Source organism: Pseudorasbora parva, chromosome 6, assembly GCF_024679245.1.
Source record: "Pseudorasbora parva isolate DD20220531a chromosome 6, ASM2467924v1, whole genome shotgun sequence".
Classification (NCBI taxonomy): domain Eukaryota; kingdom Metazoa; phylum Chordata; class Actinopteri; order Cypriniformes; family Gobionidae; genus Pseudorasbora; species Pseudorasbora parva.
The window spans coordinates 14214790-14236850 of record NC_090177.1 but is presented as its reverse complement, the minus strand read 5'-3'; the positions used below and the strand labels follow the sequence as shown (position 1 = coordinate 14236850).

The following is a 22061-nucleotide window of genomic DNA, read 5'->3' as shown; positions in this document are numbered from 1 at the left end:
CCTTTTTAAGAATGACTTCAGTGCCGTTCTTCGTCCTTTTCTCAGAGGAAAGCTTAACTCCAAGTATTCCAGAGTCGCGGTCAGAGCTGATTCGAAAGACCGCCGTTCGCCAGTTTCTGTGTTTACTAGAAGGACTCAAACGCAACTCGGCCGTCATCATTATGGCCCCGCCCACCGACTCTATACACGATGTGATTGGCCCGGCAAGAGTTTGTGGAATACAGCTCAGAAGGGAGAGTTGCTAGACGACAGCGGACAGATTAGATTTGCTGCCGCTAGGGTGCGTCTAGCTTATTATATATTATTTATATTTTTTGTCTGTTTGAAACATAGTTTGAAACAACACCTTTCCAGTTAGTCACAACAAACTCCAAAAAAAAAAAAAAAAACTAATAGATGTATTCTAATTTTTCACAATTTCAATCTTAGGTCAAGCTCTTTATTATCAATGTTGAAGTCATTTTTAAATTATTTATTTGTATTTTCTATGAACATTGTTGAAGGGACTGATGCAAAACAAATTAATTTTTGTTCCAAAAGTTTTAATTATTTTTAGATTTCTTGCAAATGCTTGATAGTACCAAACACACCCTACAGCCATTTCAATAACATTTATATTACATGAATAGTAAAGGAATATTACAAAGTTCAGAGAAAGGATATAAAATACATTTGTTCATAAATAGCAAGGCTTACATTAGATTTTCCATCTGCCCTCACGACAGACTTGACAAAAGTGTATCGTAAAAAGTTGTTTTGTGCAGCAAATGCAAATGTAGACTTTAGTGTTGACGCATCAAATATATATATATACGCACAGCACGACAAGACAACACAAGAACTCACGTAAACATTAACTTACAACTATTTCTGACGTGCATTCCGTCGGTACAGAGAAGAAAATACATACATGAAGAGACAAGATAACCTCCGCTTATGATCTCACGCGCTTTTCAGTTCCTCTTTCCCAAAAGCACGTTTGTTTTGCTTTTTTGCTTTTAACATGCAATCCTTCTCATATGCTGCCTCTTTTTGCTCTTCATCTCCCATTTATCTGTGCTCGAAGAACAGATGAACACAACGAGGAACTAAAAAAATAGGTCAATACGAAAGAAACAGTAATATGACATCTTTCCATAAGCCCTTAAAAGTTTGAGTGAGGCAAAAGAAAATTCAATCGTTTGTCACATTGTCAGAGGATTGAACTTTGACACTTTAATCACAGAACGACCGTCTGGGAGACGTAAAGGAGAAGAAGAAACACGGTTGACTCGTTTGGAGCAGAGAGTGGAAAAAGGTTCAGAGTCTTGGTTTTGGAGGTGTTTGTTTGCAGGTGTTTTCGGAAAGTCATTCTGAATTTCAGAACTTGAAGAGGTCTATGAAGTGCTGGGGAGAGACGGGGGTGAGGCAGCTGTCGGGATCGTTTGCCGTGCAAGGATGTCCCGAGTCCTGCGATGAAAAGAGAGCGGTCAAAATCAGATTTTAGAGGAAAATGTCAGTGCTTTTTGTCCATGTAAAAGTTGCAGCCACATTAGCTGTTTCAAAGTTGCGAATTTAACTTAAGCGCCAAATTGGAATATCCATCCTATGTGTTCAAGAGAACAAAATCATCTCAAACTAGGACATTTCCATAAAATATCTGTAATAAAAAAAAGTATAGTATAAGAAAGTATAGGAAAGTTCCTGCAATCGGGAAAGCCATTATGGTTCACAACGCCACAAACGCCATCATGTTATCTTGCGTTCGGATGCTGGTGTTTGGGAACACAATCGTGAGACACTTCTGGGAGGGAATTAAACCAAATCATTCTGATGCCATTTCAGGATGATCAAACCAACATGTGAGATGCTGTGCAATGAAATCGGTCCACTGGTTAGTCCAGTTTTCCATCACATAGTCTGTAGTGTTAAGGGTAAGTCACATGAGTTTTTTTGTTGCGTGTTGAGGGATTTATTTGGTTAATGTGTTTCCATCATAGTTTAAGAGCACTTTAAACTAAAATATTATCCCCTAGAATTGAGTGCATACTATTTTTATGCACATTTGTGTGTATCTTGGTTTCCATCCAGCATTTCTTTGTATTAAATGCACATTAAAATGGGTACTGTTAGTTTGCTAGGGTCCCTCTTTTTAATCCTGATAGCACAGAAAATTTGAAACACGCCTGAAGTGTAATACTGTTTATTAGTGATCTGTTCTAATTCCTAACTCTTAAGTATAAGCAAAAATAGCTGTTTCCATCCACCTATTTTTATGTGCATTTTGGGATATCGCATCAAAAACTGCTGGATGGAAACACATAAATTCTAAAAATCCACATAAAAAAACACTTTTTTATGTTGTGATATTCAAATTTTTCACATAAATTAAATTTGCAACTTTGCATAGAAACATAATTTGGGTTTACATCCAAACGTGAAAAAAAAAAATTCAGTTTTTCGCACAAGTCAAAATACACCTTAAGCGAGCGTAGACATTTTTTTTTTTTGCAAACGAAGGGATCTCTTTGAAGGGCCATTCGATGAATTGCGGTTTACTTCCGTATTGGCTTCAAGAGAAACTGGGGGAGGCCTGGTTTTACCCAAAGTTGAACTTTCCTCAACTCTCGTGATCGTAAAATAAAAAATAAAAAAAGAGCACTCAGTGGGAACCAGATGCTCAGCACCTCATCACACTGCTGCCGTTTTAAAAACGCTTCGCTCCCCTTGAATACAACAGGAAAAATACACTAGTTTCTGGAAAAAATGCTTTGGTGGACACATGCCATTATTGTATAATGTTGATGTGGAACACACAATGGCATTAAAAAAAAAGAGAAAGCAAATGGGAAAAAGACATTCAGATGAATACATTACACAGCATTAGCAATACAAACAAGACAAATCAAGTCCAGTTGTATAAGAAAGAACGATGGGCAGAAACAGATGATGACAGGTGAAGAGAAAAAGGACAGATGAAGCTAATAAAATGTTTTAACAGACACTAATCTGAAAAAGCTGGCACATTAAAATGGGATTTAACATATACCTTAAAGATCAAAGCCAGGTGTCTGTCCTTTGGGAGATAAGGGACCAGGAGGAGAACAGGAAAAGAATAAAAGAGCAAAGGGTAAAAGAAGAGGGCTGAGCTCACAGAGGGCAAACTAAGTAGATAATATACAACCTAAAACTGTTCAAATTCAACTTTTCAAAGTGAAAATATCTATGCCTTCACATCTGTCATCATGTATTTAAGTGTGAGGATTTTTATTTTTTAGGCAAATTATTCTTTTAATTATGCAACTGTTGAAAAGTTGTTGTTTTTTTTTGGGGGGGGGGGGGGGATTTTAAAAAAAATAAATTAATACTTTTATTCAGCAAGGATGCATTAAATTGACCAAAAGTCACAGCAAATACATTTATAGATAGATTTCTATTTCAAATAAATGAATATATAAACTAATATATAAACGTTACATTCATCAAATGATCCTAAAACAACGTACTAAAACTGAATTACATTTTCCACAAAAATAATGAGCAGGAAAAATGGTAATAATAAGAAATGTTTCTTGAGCTGTAAATCAGCATATAAAAATTTCCATCAAAGTAATAAATTACATTTTAAAATATATTAAAAGGTATATATTTCATAATATCAATGCCTTAGTGAGAATACTTTCAAAAACATTTAAAAATCTTACAGATCCCAAAGGTTTTAAATAAAAGATCACTGAAACAAACTGAGGTTTATCTACTAATACAGTGGTTCCCAACCACATTCCTGGAGCCCCCCTAACACTGCACATTTTGCATGTCTCCTCAATCAAACACACCTGATTCAGGTCATCAGCTCATTAGTAGTGACTCAAAGACCTGAAATGGGTGTGTCAGTCAAAGGAGATATGCAAAATGTGTAGTGTTAGGGGGGCTCCAGGAATGTGGTTGGAAACCACTGTACTAATATACGTTTCTGACCACAAACTGCAGTTCTAGAAGATCACAACACTGGGGAATGTTTAAGAAGAGCACTTAAATCTAAACAGAAACAAAATCCGCATGGATGTCCTATTGTTAATTCACAGGCCAGAATGTTTGACATTGAAAAAGGATTTCTTACGTTCCAGAAGAGGATGCTACAGTGCCTGCAGAACTGCAGAGTGTCTCCGTACTGTTCTTTCGGAGGGTAGTATTTCTGAAGTGTGAAAAACATCAGCTTCCAGTCCACATGGCCCTTTTCCGACAGAATCAAGTGCCTGCAGAACTGAACACACACAAACACAATAGACCTCGGTGAGCTCTGCAGAGGAAATGAGGCCTCTCTTGCACACCAGCAAGTTTATTGATGCATGGTGCATAGACTGTACAAAAAGATGACCAGCGTGTCCTGCTTCCTTCCACTGTAGACAAGTGAAGCCAAAATATCGCCGTCAATTACGTCGTTCGGAGCCTGAGTCTGCGCTGTTGTGATCCTGAGGTGGAGCCATGGCATTAAAGGTGGGGTAAGTCTTATTTCAAAACCGTTTTAGAAAAAGGACACAGGCCGAGTGGAATAACAAACTTATAGCCAATCAGCAGGTAAGCAGCGTGTCTACTATTGATGGTGAGAAGAGCACTCGCTCTCTCCGTGCACGTCATTATTCAAAACACACGAGTCACACATGACGGACATTAGCCGAGAACTAGCCTAATATATGCTGCTTGAATATGCTCGTGTGTCATGTTCGCTTGTTAGTCCATTTGCGATCGTATTGTGTCTCACTTCAGCGAAGATAAAGACCCGTTCATTTCCACACTGTATGGAGCATCTAAATGTCATTACTGCGTGTGTGGTGTGGCAAGCAGCGGGGTGAGGGACCGCGAGAGCGGGCCGGTGTCGAGTGGTAATGAGTGCCAGCTGCGTGACACACCGGTCTCGTCTCGCGGCCAAGTGACGGGAGCATAAAAGGAGGAGCCAAGGCAGCGGAAGACGAGAGAGGACCAGGCCTGGACTTTATATTGAGGTTTGTTATGTGTGTGTATGGGCGGGCAGTCGTCCGTGAGGGGCTGCCCGCGGTTTACCTTTGTTCAGTTTATTTATTTTGGAATTAAAGTTTGTTAAACGTTCGCCGGTTCCCGCCTCCTTCCTTCCATCAACGAACTTTATTACAGCGTGCTTCAAGCATCAGCTCACACAATGTCTCCGACAAGTAAGATACTATACTCCTAATATATGTTTGCTTACTCTTTTCATGATCTATATAACCCTTATCTAGTCATAATTGTAATATGTAACGACAGCTGGACTGTCGTGCTTGTGTACTATAGAGTTGTTCATGAGAACAGTTTGATTGCTATCTCTAATCTTTGTCATAATTGTAATATGTCGTTAGTTGGACTGTCGGCTCGCGCTATAGAGTTGTTCATGAGAACAGTTTGTGATTTTGTGATCGCTATGACTCTAATCTTGTCATAATTGTAATAAGTCGTTAGCTGGACTGTCTTGCTCGTGTACTGTCGAGTTGTTCATGAGAACGGTTTGTGTGTGTTTTTGTGATTGCTGTAACTCTAATCTTGTCATAATTGTAATATGTTCGTTAGTTGGACTGTCTTGCTCGTGTTCTATCGAGTTGTTCATGAGAACGGTTTGTGTTTTTGTGATAGAAGGGATTACTTTTTCATTGAATATTCGACCTGGATTAGATACACAGAAATTCTGCCATAGGCGTTGATACCTCTTGGTTTACGTATGGGCGGCACTATCAAAATAGGGGCGAGACCCTTTTGGGGGTAGGGGCGTGTTTGTTTTGGTGATTTGAAATACCAACAACGGTTACCAGATAGCACTTACCCCACCTTTAAAGGTCTCGCTCACGCAGACTCAATCACAAGCACAACTGTCAATCATGACCCCCTTTTATAGCATCAAATAACTAACTAAAACCAAACTTATTGGGAAAACAAACAGGTGAACACATATGGATGATGAGAACTACCTAAAATGACAAACCACCTTTGGAAATTTTTTGGGGGGGGGGCTCGGGTCCCATTCGATCACAGAGGGTGGGGTTTATGACCTATATCACAACCAGCCACCAGGGGGCGATCAAAGTGCTTTGGCTTGGCACATTTAGCATAATTCTTCTGTACTGCCATCTTGTGCTCAAATTAATCCGCTGCCTTAATTTTCAGCAATTCTGAATTTCCAAAGTGATTCACATTAAAGACAAAACAAAAAAATCAGACAAAACTAATAAAAGCCTAAACAGACATTCATATCTGGGTGATACTTCAGTTAGGACCACCTTTGAGCACTTCAATTAAAATATTGGAAAAATAAATATTGATATAGTATTTGTGATGCTGTGTGTGATGGTAATGACTCCAACTGATTAAACATCCAATTATGAGTGACTAATTCCTCACCTGTTTCTCTGCAAAATGAAACTGGCACAGTTTCTTCCACAGTTGCCGGTCCTCACTGAGCATGTGCAGTGTTGGTGTGGCTTGTCCCAGACTGATGATGTCACAGGCATCAGTAAACTTGTACAGGATGTTGTTCTGCATGTGCAAAGGGAGGTCGCTCAGTGTCATCCCATTTGAAATTTGCTGCAAAGAATACAAACAGAAGGTTGTTGTCAAGTACAACCAGAAGAAAAATAAAAGATTGAACAGTTCTCTTTGGTTCCAAAAGTTAAAAAGACTAGATGTGACTGTAATAATATGATGTGATATTATTTTTGATTGTTAATGTGTATTTATTTGTTTGTTTGTTTGCTTTAAAGGTATATATTTTTGAAAAGATTTTTGTGCTACCCTAACCCATATAAAGTCCATGAATCCGACTACCTTTGGAATTTGCAAATTGTTGAGCTGCTGCTGCCAGTTTAAGATGGTTTCTAAACGGCAGACCCAAATGTTGATGTTGCCAACCAGCACAGATTTCCCAACTTCTCGGATGAGGATGCAAAGGGTGGAGCTTAAATCATGCAGCAATGCCTTGATGAGCCGCGGGTTCTGATGGTCATCCATAACTGCCAAACAAGCAAACACCAAACAGCAAATCATTACCATTTTTATATCAACTTGTAGATGCATATATTTCAGGCCACTATGTCTTCCTCATTTCTCCTCCATTAAAAGTGTTTATTCACAGGAAAAGAAGTGTGTTAAAGATGCTGAATGACCAGTTTACCTTTTCTCACAATCTTCTCCAGGACATTAAAATAGTTTTTCTGAGCAGCTCCACTCAAAGACGTCAGCTGGGACTTGGCAATCAACTGTAGAAGCTAATAAGAAAAGAAACAGAGAGGGTAAAGCAAAAGAGAATAGGCCTTAATCACAGTCTGCGTGCCATCACATACATTTCTGCCTGCATTATTGTCAACCGGCGGATGCCATTTTTGTGAAGAAAATTAGGTAACATTATTTTAAGGTGACGTACTTACACGTTACTACATGTACTTACTAATAACAACTGTAAATTATTCATAATTACAAGTAACTAACCCTAAACCAAACCTTAACTGTAACTCTATAGTAAATACATGAAGTTAAAAGGTTAGTTCACCCCAAAAAAATGACAATTGTGTCATTAATTACTCTCCCTCAAGTCGTTCCAAACTTGTAAGACCTTCGTTCATCTTTGGAACACAACTGAAGATATTTTTAATGATATCAGAGAGCTTCTGACCCCTCCATAGACAGCAACACAACGACCATTTTCAAGACCCAGAAAGATAGTAAAGACATCGTTAAAATAGTCCATGTGACTCCGGTGGTTCAACCTTAACGTTATGAAGCCACAAGAAGACTTTGTGTGCGCACAAACAAACAAAACAAGATTCAACAATTTCTTCGTGTCTGTGTCAGGCCCTGTTTACACGTACATGGTAAAACTGAGACACTTCCCTTCATTTGCGCCCTTCGTTTACACGCAAACGGAATTTGTCTCTGAAAACGAGTCTTTCTAAAAACTCCGGCCAGAATGGAGATTTTGAAAATCTTCGTTTGCATGTTTGTATGTAAACTGAGACAACCAGGTGTTTAGGCAGCCAATGTCACAGTATGCACAGTATGTTTACATGTGATCAAAAGAAGAAGAGGAAGTGATTTGTTGCTATTTTCGGGATTCTGATTGGCTTACGTGGGCTTGAGCTTCTCATTACACCACCACCTACAGGTTTGGCATGCTCTTGACGGCATATATACACGGGTACATGTGAATTAACACTTTCCTGAAAACGGACATGTGCACAATGTTATTTTTGAAACTGGAGAGGTTGAAATGTCCGTTTATGAAAATAGCCACCCTTGTGTAAATGTAGCCTCAGGGTTAGGGTTAGGTGGAAGCTGACGCAGGAGCTGACCAACGTAAACTAAATAACAAAACTACAACTTTATTCAGCATTGTCTTCTCTTCCTCGTTTGTTTTCAAACCTCAAATAAAGATTCAAACGGTCATAAATCAGTGGATTGATTCATGATTCGGATCTCCAATGTCATGTGATTTTACGCTGATTCGTGACCGTTTGAATCTTTATTTGAGGTTTGAAAACAAACGCGGAAGAGAAGACAATGCTGAATAAAGTTGTAGTTTTTGTTATTTTTGGACCAAAATGTATTTTCGATGCTTCAAGAGATTCTAATGAACTAACTGATGTCACATATGGACTACTTTGATGATGTTTTTATTCCCTTTCTGGACATGGACAGTATAGTGTGCATACACTTGGATAGATTTACTAAATATAAAATATCTTAAACATCAATTTCATTTTTGGGTGAACTAACCCTTTAAGGTTAAACCACAAAAATAATCACAAAAATATAATAAACAGTCACATGGACCATTTTAACGATATCCTTTTTACCTTCCTGGGCCTTGAAAGTGTTTTTTTATTTGATTTACATAAATTTCATTGAGTAATTAATGACAGAAATTTAATTTTTGGTAAACTAACCCTTTAATAATATTACTTATTTGTGTAGTTACAATGTAACTACGTCACCTGAAAATAAAGTGCAACCAAAAATGAAACTTAACTTAAATTTGAAATAAAATAAAATAAATGTCAATATTTAAAACTTTATTTTAGACTTACATGATACCCTTCTATGTATGTACTCTTTTATTTTATTGTGTAACATTATTTGAGTGACGCGATTGACAGCGCTGCCGGTGTTGCCAGTCAAGAAATGAACAAGCAGTACAGCAAAAGGAATAATCGGACTGATTTCATTTGATTTTTAATATTATTTTGATTATTTCTGCATTATATTAACCACCCATTTTTGTCTACAGTATAATATCCAAACATTGCACTCAAACATGGAGGATGTGACACGTTTACAATGATCAAACCAGTTATTTTTGAATAACTGTGTATGGGTTGGAAATATTTTTTTTATTTAAACAAATTAATTTTGATTTAATTAATCAAGATTGAATCGTAAAGTAAGTGCATGAAAAAATGCAAACATAATTGTTTAATTCGTTTTCCGTGAACCTTCATTTAATCCCCCCAAAACAGACGTTGGTCGTAATTAATATTGTAAGCTTTATCTAACTGTAATGCTCTTTAATGTGATCTGTTGTTTGTATGGTATTATTGCAGCACTGTAATAAAATAAGGTGATCAGACTCTGAAGTCTTGCGCATACAGATACAGTATGACTTGCACGCTCTTTTGAAAAATGAAATGTGTCGGAATATCACCATTGAACTGTTTCAGATAAGTAAATTATTGTAAACTGTCTTTAGAAGTATCTGTGCTGAATTTTACATAAATCAATATCCTATGCTATGGGTAGTTTTTTTACGCTCCTATTTGAAGCTCACACTTTTCGAATGCGGAAGTATGATAAAGGCCTATACGGAAGGGAAGCTTTCAATAGAGAGAGGTATTCCAGCAATTGTTCGGCAGAGATCAGAACATCTTACTTTGACTACATAGTTGAATCGCCGCACATCCTGAATGGCAGTGGAAAAGTCCAGACGATTGAAGGCCTCACCAAGTGTACAGTACCCATGTCTCTGGAACAACAAACACACCGTGCGTATTGAAAGAGATTGGAAAAGACTAATGGCTAATAAACTAACTGTGAAATTTTAACAATTACATCATTTTCTGTGACTCATTATGTTGTTAATTTGCTACACTCTGAGTCTTGTACATGTTGATGCTATGACATAATTCTTCTCACCTCTCTCGTACTCTCCTTCTGAACGTAGATCCACCTCTCCTGGAACAAAACTAAGAAAAAGGACAAAATATAGTTAACCCATATATTACATCCTTAAAGGGATAGTCCACCCGAAAATCTGCGAAACACAAAAAAAAATAATATATTTTTAAGAATGTTAGTAACCAAAGAGTTTTGGTTCCCATTAACTTCCACTGTATGGACAAAGAATACAATATAAATCAATGGAAACGGAAATCGACACTCTTCAAAATATCCTCTTTGTGTTGAACAGATGAAAGAAATTCATACAGAAATTCATACATTTTTATTTGCATTTATATGTGATTGGGTGGGATGTAACAAAAAAAAAGTATACTATTTAATTTATACTATAAAATTACTATTCAATTTGTAATTATTAGAGAGATCTCTGTAAAATTAATTCTGGTCAAATGCTGCATTCTGTGGTCATATATTTTGTATAATGACCACTAAAATGTTTAACTTCCCATTGTCCCAAAAAACTGTAGTTCACTTTAAAATTTGAGATCATTGTTGTGATAATTATGTAATTAAGCATTATGTAGTACTAATTAGCAATTATTACACAGCTCTGGAAAAGTTAATTCCGATTCGTCAAACGTGTCATGTTTCTGTAAATGTGTCAAACGTGTCATGTTTCTGTAAATGTGTCAAACGTGTCATGTTTCTGTAAATGTGTCAAATGTGTCATGTTTCTGTAAATGTGTCAAACGTGTCATGTTTCTGTAAATGTGTCAAACGTGTCATGTTTCTGTAAATGTGTCAAACGTGCCATGTTTCTGTAAATGTGTCAAACGTGTCATGTTTCTGTAAATGTGTCAAACGTGTCATGTTTCTGTAAATGTGTCAAACGTGTCATGTTTCTGTAAATGTGTCAAACGTGTCATGTTTCTGTAAATGTGTCAAATGTGTCATGTTTCTGTAAATGTGTCAAACGTGTCATGTTTCTGTAAATGTGTCAAACGTGTCATGTTTCTGTAAATGTGTCAAACGTGTCATGTTTCTGTAAATGTGTCAAACGTGTCATGTTTCTGTAAATGTGTCAAACGTGTCATGTTTCTGTAAATGTGTCAAACGTGTCATGTTTCTGTAAATGTGTCAAATGTGTCATGTTTCTGTAAATGTGTCAAATGTGTCATGTTTCTGTAAATGTGTCAAATGTGTCATGTTTCTGTAAATGTGTCAAATGTGTCATGTTTCTGTAAATGTGTCAAACGTGTCATGTTTCTGTAAATGTGTCAAACGTGTCATGTTTCTGTAAATGTGTCAAACGTGTCATGTTTCTGTAAATGTGTCAAAAATGTTTCTGTAAATGTGTCAAATGTGTCATGTTTCTGTAAATGTGTCAAATGTGTCATGTTTCTGTAAATGTGTCAAATGTGTCATGTTTCTGTAAATGTGTCAAATGTGTCATGTTTCTGTAAATGTGTCAAATGTGTCATGTTTCTGTAAATGTGTCAAACGTGTCATGTTTCTGTAAATGTGTCAAACGTGTCATGTTTCTGTAAATGTGTCAAACGTGTCATGTTTCTGTAAATGTGTCAAACGTGTCATGTTTCTGTAAATGTGTCAAACGTGTCATGTTTCTGTAAATGTGTCAAACGTGTCATGTTTCTGTAAATGTGTCAAACGTGTCATGTTTCTGTAAATGTGTCAAACGTGTCATGTTTCTGTAAATGTGTCAAACGTGTCATGTTTCTGTAAATGTGTCAAACGTGTCATGTTTCTGTAAATGTGTCAAACGTGTCATGTTTCTGTAAATGTGTCAAACGTGTCATGTTTCTGTAAATGTGTCAAACATGTCATGTTTCTGTAAATGTGTCAAACGTGTCATGTTTCTGTAAATGTGTCAAACGTGTCATGTTTCTGTAAATGTGTCAAACGTGTCATGTTTCTGTAAATGTGTCATGTTTCTGTAAATGTGTCAAATGTGTCATGTTTCTGTAAATGTGTCATGTTTCTGTAAATGTGTCAAATGTGTCATGTTTCTGTAAATGTGTCATGTTTCTGTAAATGTGTCAAACATGTCATGTTTCTGTAAATGTGTCATGTTTCTGTAAATGTGTCAAATGTGTCATGTTTCTGTAAATGTGTCATACGTGTCATGTTTCTGTAAATGTGTCAAACGTGTCATGTTTCTGTAAATGTGTCAAACGTGTCATGTTTCTGTAAATGTGTCATGTTTCTGTAAATGTGTCAAACGTGTCATGATTCTGTAAATGTGTCATGTTTCTGTAAATGTGTCAAATGTGTCATGTTTCTGTAAATGTGTCAAACGTGTCATGTTTCTGTAAATGTGTCAAACGTGTCATGTTTCTGTAAAAACAAACTGTATAATGATCACCAAACTTTATAAATGCCACACTGTTCCAGATATTCTAGTTCACTGTTAAAGGGATAGTTCAACCAAAAAATCTCACCTACAAATGCCAAACCTGCGTGAGTTTCTTTGTTCTGTTGAACACACAACAAGATATTTTAGAATGTAATAAGATATGAATGTAATCTCAAAATATCTTCTTTCAACAGAACAAAGAAACTCAAACAGGTTTGGAACAACTTGAATTTGTTGGTAAGCTATCCCTGTCATATATTTTTGTATAATGACTGCTAAACTGAATAATTGCCTATTGTCCCAAGAAACTAATTCACTTTGAAATTTGGCATCATTGTTGTAATTGAGTGTGATGCAAATTAATATGATGTAATATTTACACTGTGACTTAGTGTTGTTGTTGAAAAAGTCCTTTTTTCTCTTCATTGCAGCTACTTCACAGACCTCTCCCACGTATAAGTTCTCCTTGTCATTGTCCAATCTGAAGAGTTAATAAAATAAAGTTAATTATGACCATACCAAAATAAAGACATCTAGCAAAAGCTACAACCTACAAAAGCATGTGTGATCAACAGATGGCAAGCATGCAATTTAGACTTTAACATAAACCTGAGACAGAATGCAATAAAACCTAGAGCAAATAAACAAGCCAATGTGTTCTTTTTAATTATTAATCCAAGTATGGCCAAATGAGGGGAGTCATGAAGATCTGAAACAATACCGCTTACATGACACACACACAGGTGAGTCTTCTATTTTCTAGTGAAATTTAACACACAGACATAGGCATGTAGATATGCAGATTCACACTAAAACTATACAAACAACTACTTGCATCTTCACATAGCCAAAACCAGACAACCACGTGTCTGTTTCCATGACAGCATGGTCAGACTAAAGGCCATGTCACTTAATTTGTGTCTGAAAATATAACCAGTTCAGGGATGTCTGTTCTACGCCACTCCAAACAATAACCACAGATGGTTACAATAACGCACCTGACCTCCCACATGACACATACACACTTCCTTTTTAGCCTGTTCCTCAATGCTTTTTCTGGGTGGTGTAGTCTTGTGGTTAAAGCTCAGAGGTGGTAACTAGGGTTTTGCAGGTTTGAACCCCAAAACTATCACCCTAGATCGAGATCCAACAGTCACTACACATTATATCAACATAATTCATAGTATTTCTTACTCTTCCAAGGCAAGTTCATTGAAGTTATCTCCAAGTTTGTGGCTGAAATACTCAAAGCGTTTCCAGCCGTCCTCAGTTTTGATCCAGCTCCAGCCTGGTGATCTCCAGTCTTGGCCCAAGAATGGCATCTTCTTCCACCTGCTCCTAAATATAAGAGACTCTTATCTCAAACCATTGTAACACATCAAATGCTCATCACACATCATTATGATCTGATCAGGCAACACACAATAACTTTAAAAGCATCATTTCACAATCTTGATTTAAAAATAAAAAAAGAACATTTTGCATATTGATATTAATTTGTAAACTGTATGTAAGCTCTGGCTTCTGGACCAAATACTGCCAATACATTTGCTGAAATACAAAGCTTGCCAGAAACATTTTCTTTTAAAACGTCGACAAAACACTAAAGACAGCTTAAGTATCTACCTCTATTGTTATTTCACGCGCAAAGTCATGTATTTGCATTGATAACGGACGTATTTTTAACTTTACTTACTCCGAGTCCTTTGTTATGGTGGTAATTTTCTGCTTTTCTTTGAATATTGACGGAAGTAAACAGTCAGAGAAGCGGAATGTAAGACACGCCTCCCGTCGATTGATTGGCCGTCGTATTTGTATTTATTGTGTTGCTACCCGGAATTCCCGAGCTGATTGGTTCGTGACCTGTCGATCATTCGCCGATTTATCTCGAGCGCTCTGTCTCTGCAGCTTCTTACACGTGACACAGATGCTGCACATGTTGCCATGTTTTGATTTTGTCATGGGGGAAGGGAAATTATAGAATGGACGATGGAATAGAATGACCAATCATGTTGGATTTATTTATTTTGGATAATAATAATTAAAAAAAAAAAAAAAAAATATATATATATATATATATATATATATATATATATATATATATATATATATATATATATATATATATATATATATATAGAAAATGGGGGAGGGTATGGGTTTGTCTGCGGTTTGGAGTGAAGAGATGGGGGGCTATGATATTAGACTGCGTAACATTACTAGCCTATAATAAAAGATAATGATAATGAATTCACACAAAACACTACATTAAAATCATGAACTCAAATGTTATTGTGAAATGAAAAGAAAAACACACTGACTGTTGTAAGTTTGGACACATAACTATTAATGTTTTTGAAATAAGTTTCTTCTGCTCATCAAGCCTGCTAGGCCTTGTGACAATTTCCTTATGTGACATCTGACTCATATTTGTGGCAGGTAAATACCCCACCTATAGATGAAAGTCCAAACCGAGCTGAGAAGTATTGCCTTAAGAAAAGACTATAAAAGCAACCATTGAGACACAAATACCAAGATGAAAGTTGCAGTACATCACTGTAAAAAAAAAAAAAAGGCAAATTTTGAACTTTTGCAGTACAATCGACTTGGATGTTTAAGTTATTTCAACTTAAATTATGTTAAACTGACTTTAAAAAATGAGTTACATCTTGTTTAAAAACAAGTTTAAAATTTCTTAACTTATTTTGATGTAAAAACATATGTTGTCATAACTTATTGAACATATAATTTTTTACAGTGATCTGTTACGCACATAAATACTTAAGAATTTGCATGCAGAGCAAGTAACTTATTTGTATGTAGGTTTACTGTGAAGAATTGTAGTAGTAGTAATAATAATAATAATAATAATAATTTGTTTATTTTTTATAGCGCCCAAGTTTGCTTTACAATGGACAAGAGTGTAATCAATTACATTCAAAAGACAGTCAGCCTGTTCATCATAACAAATAAACAAGCTGGTGTACAACAAACAACTCCAGATAGACACAACAACAAAGAAGTACAATCAAAGTGAACAATTAACAGCAACAAGTCATGTAGCATAACATGAACAGGTGTGAGATTACTTGAAGGCAGAGGCGGTGCGAGAAAGATAATTATTTACTGCCCAGAGAAAAGGTGAGTTTTAAGTTCAAACCTCTGTAGAGTAGATGCGTTACAGATAGTCGAGGGCAGCTTATTCCATAATGTAGGGCCAGTAACACTAAAAGCCCTTCCTTAGTAGAGCGTTTAAACTTTAGTACAACAAGCAGATTATCATTGCTGGATCTGAGGGTCCGGGCAGGAACATATTGGTGAACTAAAACTCAGCAAGATATTGTGGTGCAGGGCCATGACTGGCTTTGTAGACTAAAACGAACAGTTTAAACTGGATGCGGCTGGCCACATGAGGCCAGTGAAGTTGGCTGAGGATGAGAGTGATGTGGACAGATTTTTTATTTTATTAAATGTTAGGGCTCGGGCAGCAGAGTTTTGCACAATTTGGAGGCGATGTATTGGTAAGCGTGTATAGGGCGTAACAGCAGTCTAATCTCTTGATTATGAAAGCGTGAATAACAGTTCAGCATCGTTAAAGTTGAGGGATCGGCAAATACGTACAATATTTCGCAAGTGGAAAAAGCTTGACATAACTGTCTGAGTCGAAAGATAACGAGGAGTCAAGCAATACTCCCAGATCTCACATAGCTTTTGAACGTATAATCTGGACACCATCAATATCAATGAAAATGTCATCACATTGCAAATTTTGTGATTTCAAATGCTTCAAATGTCAAATGCTGCACTGAGATTGAGCAGAACAAGGACACTGTGCGCACCAGAATCAGAAATCAGGAGGCATGCTGTACATTTTAAAAGTGCTGTTTTAGTACTACGAAAAAATATTATTTTGCTCTGGATGAGAATGCAGTTGTACTGTGACTATCTTCTCAAGCAATTTGGCAATGAACGGGAGGTTAGATATTGGGCTGTTATCGAGGCCGGACTTCTTTAGTATTGGAGTGGCAGCTGCTACTTTTAGATCATGCGGAAAATAACCAGTGGCAAGAGATGTACGTATTTATAATATGAGTAATGGGTTGAATAAGTGAAGGCAGAAGGGTTTTTAGAAGGTGTGTTGGGATAGGATCAAGTGTGCAGCAGTAGAATTAGATTTGATAATCAGTTGTTCAACCACAGATGTATTAGTGAGTAAAAAATTGTATCCTTTGCCAATAAGTCTTCTTGATTCTTCCTGAATCATTTAAACAGAATGGACACCAGCTAAATTGTCACACTATGTATTTGAAGAGTGTTTGATAATTCCTAATTATCTTAACAAAGACAAATCAAAAACACAAGACTCATACAGCCTCTTTGTTTTTGAAGCAGTTAAAAAAAAAAAAGGTCAGTTGCATGAATGAGATAAAAACTAGAATAATGTTGCCTTGCATTCAAAAAGGATCACATTTCCAAAATCATTTAAAGTAGTGTAAAGGCCACAGACACTCCCTCTGCAAGAACTAACCTGCCCTTGTTGCATTTAGGAGGCCAGAGGGATACGTTTTTGTGTGCATGTGAAAACACTGCATCCGATAGTAAAGCATCTGACAGTTGCCAAATCTTCAGTCATGTGGAAAGATGAAAAGAAGCACTAGGTTCAGTTCAACATTTGTAAAATGTGTTTTAAAGTTTGTTAATCATTATAAACAGGCATTAATGATAGTTAAAGGTAGGGTAGGCAATTTTTTATAAACACGTTTTGTTGCACTGGTTGAAACTCTCTTCACATCCTGATATAATCAATAATAGACCTGGTCTAAATATTAAACATATCTTCTGTGGAAGTCCCAGGACCAAAAAATGTTCATCAAATATTACATTTGGTTCCGAGGGATGCCCAACCTGCCTTTAAACGTGTGTATTTCCATACCTCTTCGCATTTTTTGTTAAATTTTTTTAATTTAGAAAAGAGCAGGGTTTGTGTGTGTGTGTTTATGTCAAATCAGCTGTACTGTAAGGGTGCGTTGACACTTGTAGTTGGGTTCGTTAGGTTCATATAGTCCTGACCAAAAAACAAAAATAAAACATAGTCCTGGTCCGCGTTCACACTGGTATTTTAACAGCAAACCTAAGTTACCAAACCAAAGGCATAGGGATACGGTCACAACCTGATTGGTTGGCTTTTATGACGAATATTTCGTGACGGAGCTTGCTTACTGAACATTCAAGACAATGCTGTGTGCTGGGTTTACTGTCTATGGTTTTTGCATTTGTACAGTATTTGTTTCAGGCGGACCGTTAAAGAATGTGACACACAAACATCTTGCGGACATCCTGTAGAATCAACGAATCAATCAGATGACGGCTTCTAAACTCCTGAAGTGTTTCCAGAAAGCATCAGACGTTCAGCCAACGGTCCATGAACATGACAGCTGAGACTAGACAGACAGACTGAGTACCACAAACAAAAAGCAGCTGCTTTTATTGTTCATTATTATTGTAGTTATTTGCTCTGAGACATGAGAATCTGCTCTGTGTTTTGAGGGATGCGTGGCTCTAGAGAGCACTCTGAAGGTAGGCTGGGATCTTGTACTTTTATACTTTTAAAGCTAGCTTGCTATTGCTAGCTGCTCCAAAATTGCCTACTTAACCTTTAAACGACTAGACTTCAACTGTATATTTAAAGTAAACTGAATATACTATCAGATAACAGTAACAGTGCAAGAAAAGTAAGAAAGTAAGATTTTATTTACTGATAGGCCTATTCACATTATTTACACATTTTTACATATTGTGTAAGGTTTTGACTCAACAATGCACACCCCTTATCAAGATACTTCCAACTGCATTTAATGCCATTTACAAGGAATAGTGAGTCAGGAAAGACAGTCAGTATTCAGTCTGAGACATCTAATCTTTGAACTTAAGTGACAGTGGCACATTATACACACCCACATTGGATGTGAATGTACTTGCTTTTTTTTGTCACCGTTTCGCAACAATGGATAAAACTTTTTTTTTTTGAAGCCATATCTTTCCATATCAGGACCAGGTGTTACCTTCTGCATTCCATCTGACAGGCTTGTATCATCAACTTGAACGACAATTGTGTAAACTATAGATTTATGTGCAACGGCAGTTTTCATATAACACAACGGAAATAAAATGCAATGGAAATACAAAAACACAACTTTTAATATATTATAAAATCTAGTGGCATAACATATACACTGTAAAAAAAATATTTAGAAAAAAAGTTACCTGGTTGCCTTAAAATTTTGAGTTCATTGAATTTAAAATTTTTGAGTTAATACAATGAACATTTTTTGAGATTCGACGACCTTTATTAAAATATTATTAATAGATTTTGTAAGCATATTGGGTAATTATGTGTGTGTTATTTCTGATGATGCAGTGAAAATTTTGCTATTTTCATGATTTATCACATTTTTTATGTGGTTCAGATACAAAAATATTTTGAGTTTCTATTTATTAAACTAATTTCCTTCATTGTATCAACTCAAATTTTTAATTTCAATAAGCTCAAAAATTTAAGGCAACCAGGTTACTTACTTTTTTAAGTTAAACCAACAAAAACCACCACAAATGTTTTACAGTGTAGGTAGATAAAGTATAATAATTAACCAGAGTCAAATACTGGCATTTACAAAAGGCTTAACTAAAAATAGCTTAAACCAATACAGTAGGTCCTAATTTGCAAGAGAATGAGCAATTTGGGCTTTGTCCGGAACTTCCTATGGGATTTATAATGACTGTTTTAAATTAGTAAAATAATGTCTGAAGAAATGTTCATGTCAACAGAAATTGAATAGCTGCTAACAGGCTCATGAATAAAGACTACAACAAAGTTGTGTAAATGCTTGTCAAAACTGTTTAAGTCCTTATAGCAATTTGCAAAGTATGTTTTCAAAGAACAGTGGCTTCAAAATGCAGGTGTTGTGTCATTTATGTTGTAAAACAAAATGTTAACCCATTCATTCATTTAAAAAAAACATTCTAAAACCCTTTAAGAAATTCAAGAATAGCTGAATTAGCCGATTAGTTGAAGATGAATGGAATGATGTCAGCCAAATTAGTCATTACTTTCTGGCTAAAAACTATTTTTTTTCTGATGTTAACAGTCAAAGGATATCACAAGTCTTGGTCTCAAGAGCAGTCTTAAAACCATTTTTTGAAGTTCATGGTCTTGTCTCGGTTTCGACTGCATTTGTACTTGGTCTTGTCTTGGTCTCAGACTCTGGATTTTATCCAGTCAAAACCACAATTGTGAGATATCACTAAATTACCAGTGTGTTGTCTGATTTGTTAACATAATTTATGTGATTTGATGTAAAACTTACACTCAAAAAATGCTGGTTTGTTTTAACCCAGATTTGGGTCAAAACATGGACAAACCTAAACATTGGGTTAAAAACTGTATTTTTGTGTTTTGACTGGGTTTGTTCATATTTGACCCAAATTTGGGTTAAAACAACTAAGCATTTTTAGAGAGCATTTTAAATATTGCTGCAAGTCAGCACTTACTAAATATTGGACTGAACATTTGCTGGGTTAAACTTACCCAATGCCAACTAATTTTGACTTAAAGCTGGGTTGATTTTTATCTAATAAATGTTTTTCTTGAATCTGGAAAATATTTTTTTTCTTTCTCGGGAAAAGAGACAAGTGACCGTTAATAAACCGATCCGGTTTAATCCAGTTTTGAAAACCAGCAGTGGGTTCAAAGCCGGTTGGGTAGTTTGTGAGGAGGTGCATAATTTCTACTGTCAAAGAAACTTAACCCAGCAGTGGGTTACACAACAACAAAATGACCCAACAGGCAGAACCCAGCAGTTTGGGCAAAATAAATAACCCAGGAAATTTTAGAGTGCACATGCGTTGTAGAGCGCAAAAAAAAAAAACCTTAAAGCACGTTTAACATGACCCAATTTAATCCAAATCTCGAAGGATCTTTCCCGACTCTGCTGCATTTCTGCAGCTGTAAAGCCACTTGATGATCCGAGCGTTGCGCTCTACAACTGACAAGCCTTGACGGACAGTCTCCTGCAATTCCTCCTCTTGCAGGCCGTCGCTGCTCCTCGAGAACCCGCCATCTGACGTCGAGACGCTGATGCTCCGGATTCTGGAGCTGAGATCGTCCGAGCGCGTGGAAAAGTTCTCTTTGCCCATGGACTCGATTACGTCCCCATCGAGCCCACAGTATTTGAAGAACGCGTCAAAGTCCGCGAAGTTCTTCGAGTACCGCGAGCTGATGTCAGAGCTGGAGCGCGCCACCCCCCTCCGGCTCTTGCGCTCCTGCTCTTGGGTTTCAGCAACCCTCCTATGAGGAGGTCCTCTCTGCACATCGTTCGTCTCACCTGGCTGCCCGTTTGAGATTGTTACCTGAGTGGATTCTTTTCCGCAGTCCTTGCGCGTGGCGCGAAGCGCACGTTCATTTACCTCAACGTTAGATTCACGCGCCTCAGATAATGCGTTCGTCTTGTCTTTAAGAAAGAATAATGCCTTTTTATTCAACCTCCTACTCCCGCCAGGCAAGCCTCTCATGAGTTCACACTTCTGTCTGTATAACAAAATCGAATCCGGTCGTTTCTTCGAGCTACTACGTCTTACCACGTTGCTATCTTCTTCTGGCGACTGTGCGTCCTTAACATCAATACTACTGGCGTTCCTAACGGAACCATGCCCTTTTGAAGACCCTTGACTGCTCACCGAGGCAGACCCGATGCTGATTACTGGTTCCTGCGTAGAGCCGAGCACTTGTTGGCTTTTTAAATATTGGGGTTTAGTGGCTGCCAGCCTCTCCACCGCACTGACGCGTCCTTTATTCACCTCGCTTTCTCGCTCCATCTGTCTCCTCAAAAACTCGGGCCCCTTCACAAGAATGCGCGACGCGTCCACGTCGGGTAAGGCTTGCGTTTTCTTCAGCATTATGTAGTTTAGATTAGTATAGGCTAGCCTATGTGTTAAATCCACAACAGACGTGTCACAACTGTTGCAAAATGTGCTGAGGGGTCCGATAGTTAGGTAGAAAAGAACGCACAGTACTGACGCACACCTTTACCTGTTCATACTCACCTACCCCACCCACTAACAGTCTTTGTAGGTGAGGAAACTGCCAGGAAACGGTAATGTAACTTACAATGGTTTTGTTTTTAATTATCTTCGGGAATATTTTATAAGAATGCATTAAACACTAGCCTAAACTAATTTGGGGAGACTAAACTAGGTGTCCAATTGTTTACTGTACACAGACAGAGGAAAAAGGGTGTCAACATTTAAGCTTGTTTGGGGGTACAATCGCTTGTCCCTGGAGCAATACCCGGTGTGCACCTTTTAGGAGCAAAAGTAGTGATGCTCTTTTAAGAGTATTTCCGTGACAGGCTGTTGTACCCCTAAAGGTAAAATTTTGACTTTTTTTTTTCTGTGTGTTGGGGATATTTTACAAGCTAGAAAAAATACAGTTAATTTATTCTTTGTGACAACACATCTCTTTTTAAAGGATATCCTAGCGTGC

The 22061-nt window shown here is 37.0% G+C and overlaps 2 protein-coding genes across 4 annotated transcripts; both read right to left on the bottom strand.

The window, feature by feature from the left end:
• Positions 1-525: 525 nt before the first annotated feature.
• fbxo25 (F-box protein 25) lies at positions 526-14316 on the bottom strand. 3 transcript variants are annotated; one of them, XM_067445745.1, is made up of 11 exons: positions 14220-14316; positions 13718-13861; positions 12904-13004; positions 10165-10214; positions 9902-9994; positions 7154-7247; positions 6808-6992; positions 6385-6567; positions 4100-4243; positions 3029-3055; positions 526-1449 (listed from the first exon to the last, which is right to left on the bottom strand). In XM_067445745.1, the coding sequence occupies exons 2-11, from the start codon at positions 13843-13845 to the stop codon at positions 1360-1362; spliced, it is 1095 nt and encodes a 364-aa protein (XP_067301846.1). In that variant the 5' UTR covers positions 13846-13861; positions 14220-14316; the 3' UTR covers positions 526-1359. The 3 variants fall into 3 exon arrangements, with proteins under 3 accessions (XP_067301846.1, XP_067301847.1, XP_067301848.1); XM_067445746.1 differs by lacking the exon at positions 14220-14316 and adding an exon at positions 14150-14216; XM_067445747.1 differs by lacking the exon at positions 3029-3055.
• A 3926-nt stretch (positions 14317-18242) lies between these two features.
• On the bottom strand, positions 18243-21635 carry fam110c (family with sequence similarity 110 member C). The gene has a single exon (XM_067445740.1). The coding sequence runs from the start codon at positions 21473-21475 to the stop codon at positions 20477-20479; it is 999 nt and encodes a 332-aa protein (XP_067301841.1). The 5' UTR covers positions 21476-21635; the 3' UTR covers positions 18243-20476.
• Between the last annotated feature and the right edge of the window lie 426 nt (positions 21636-22061).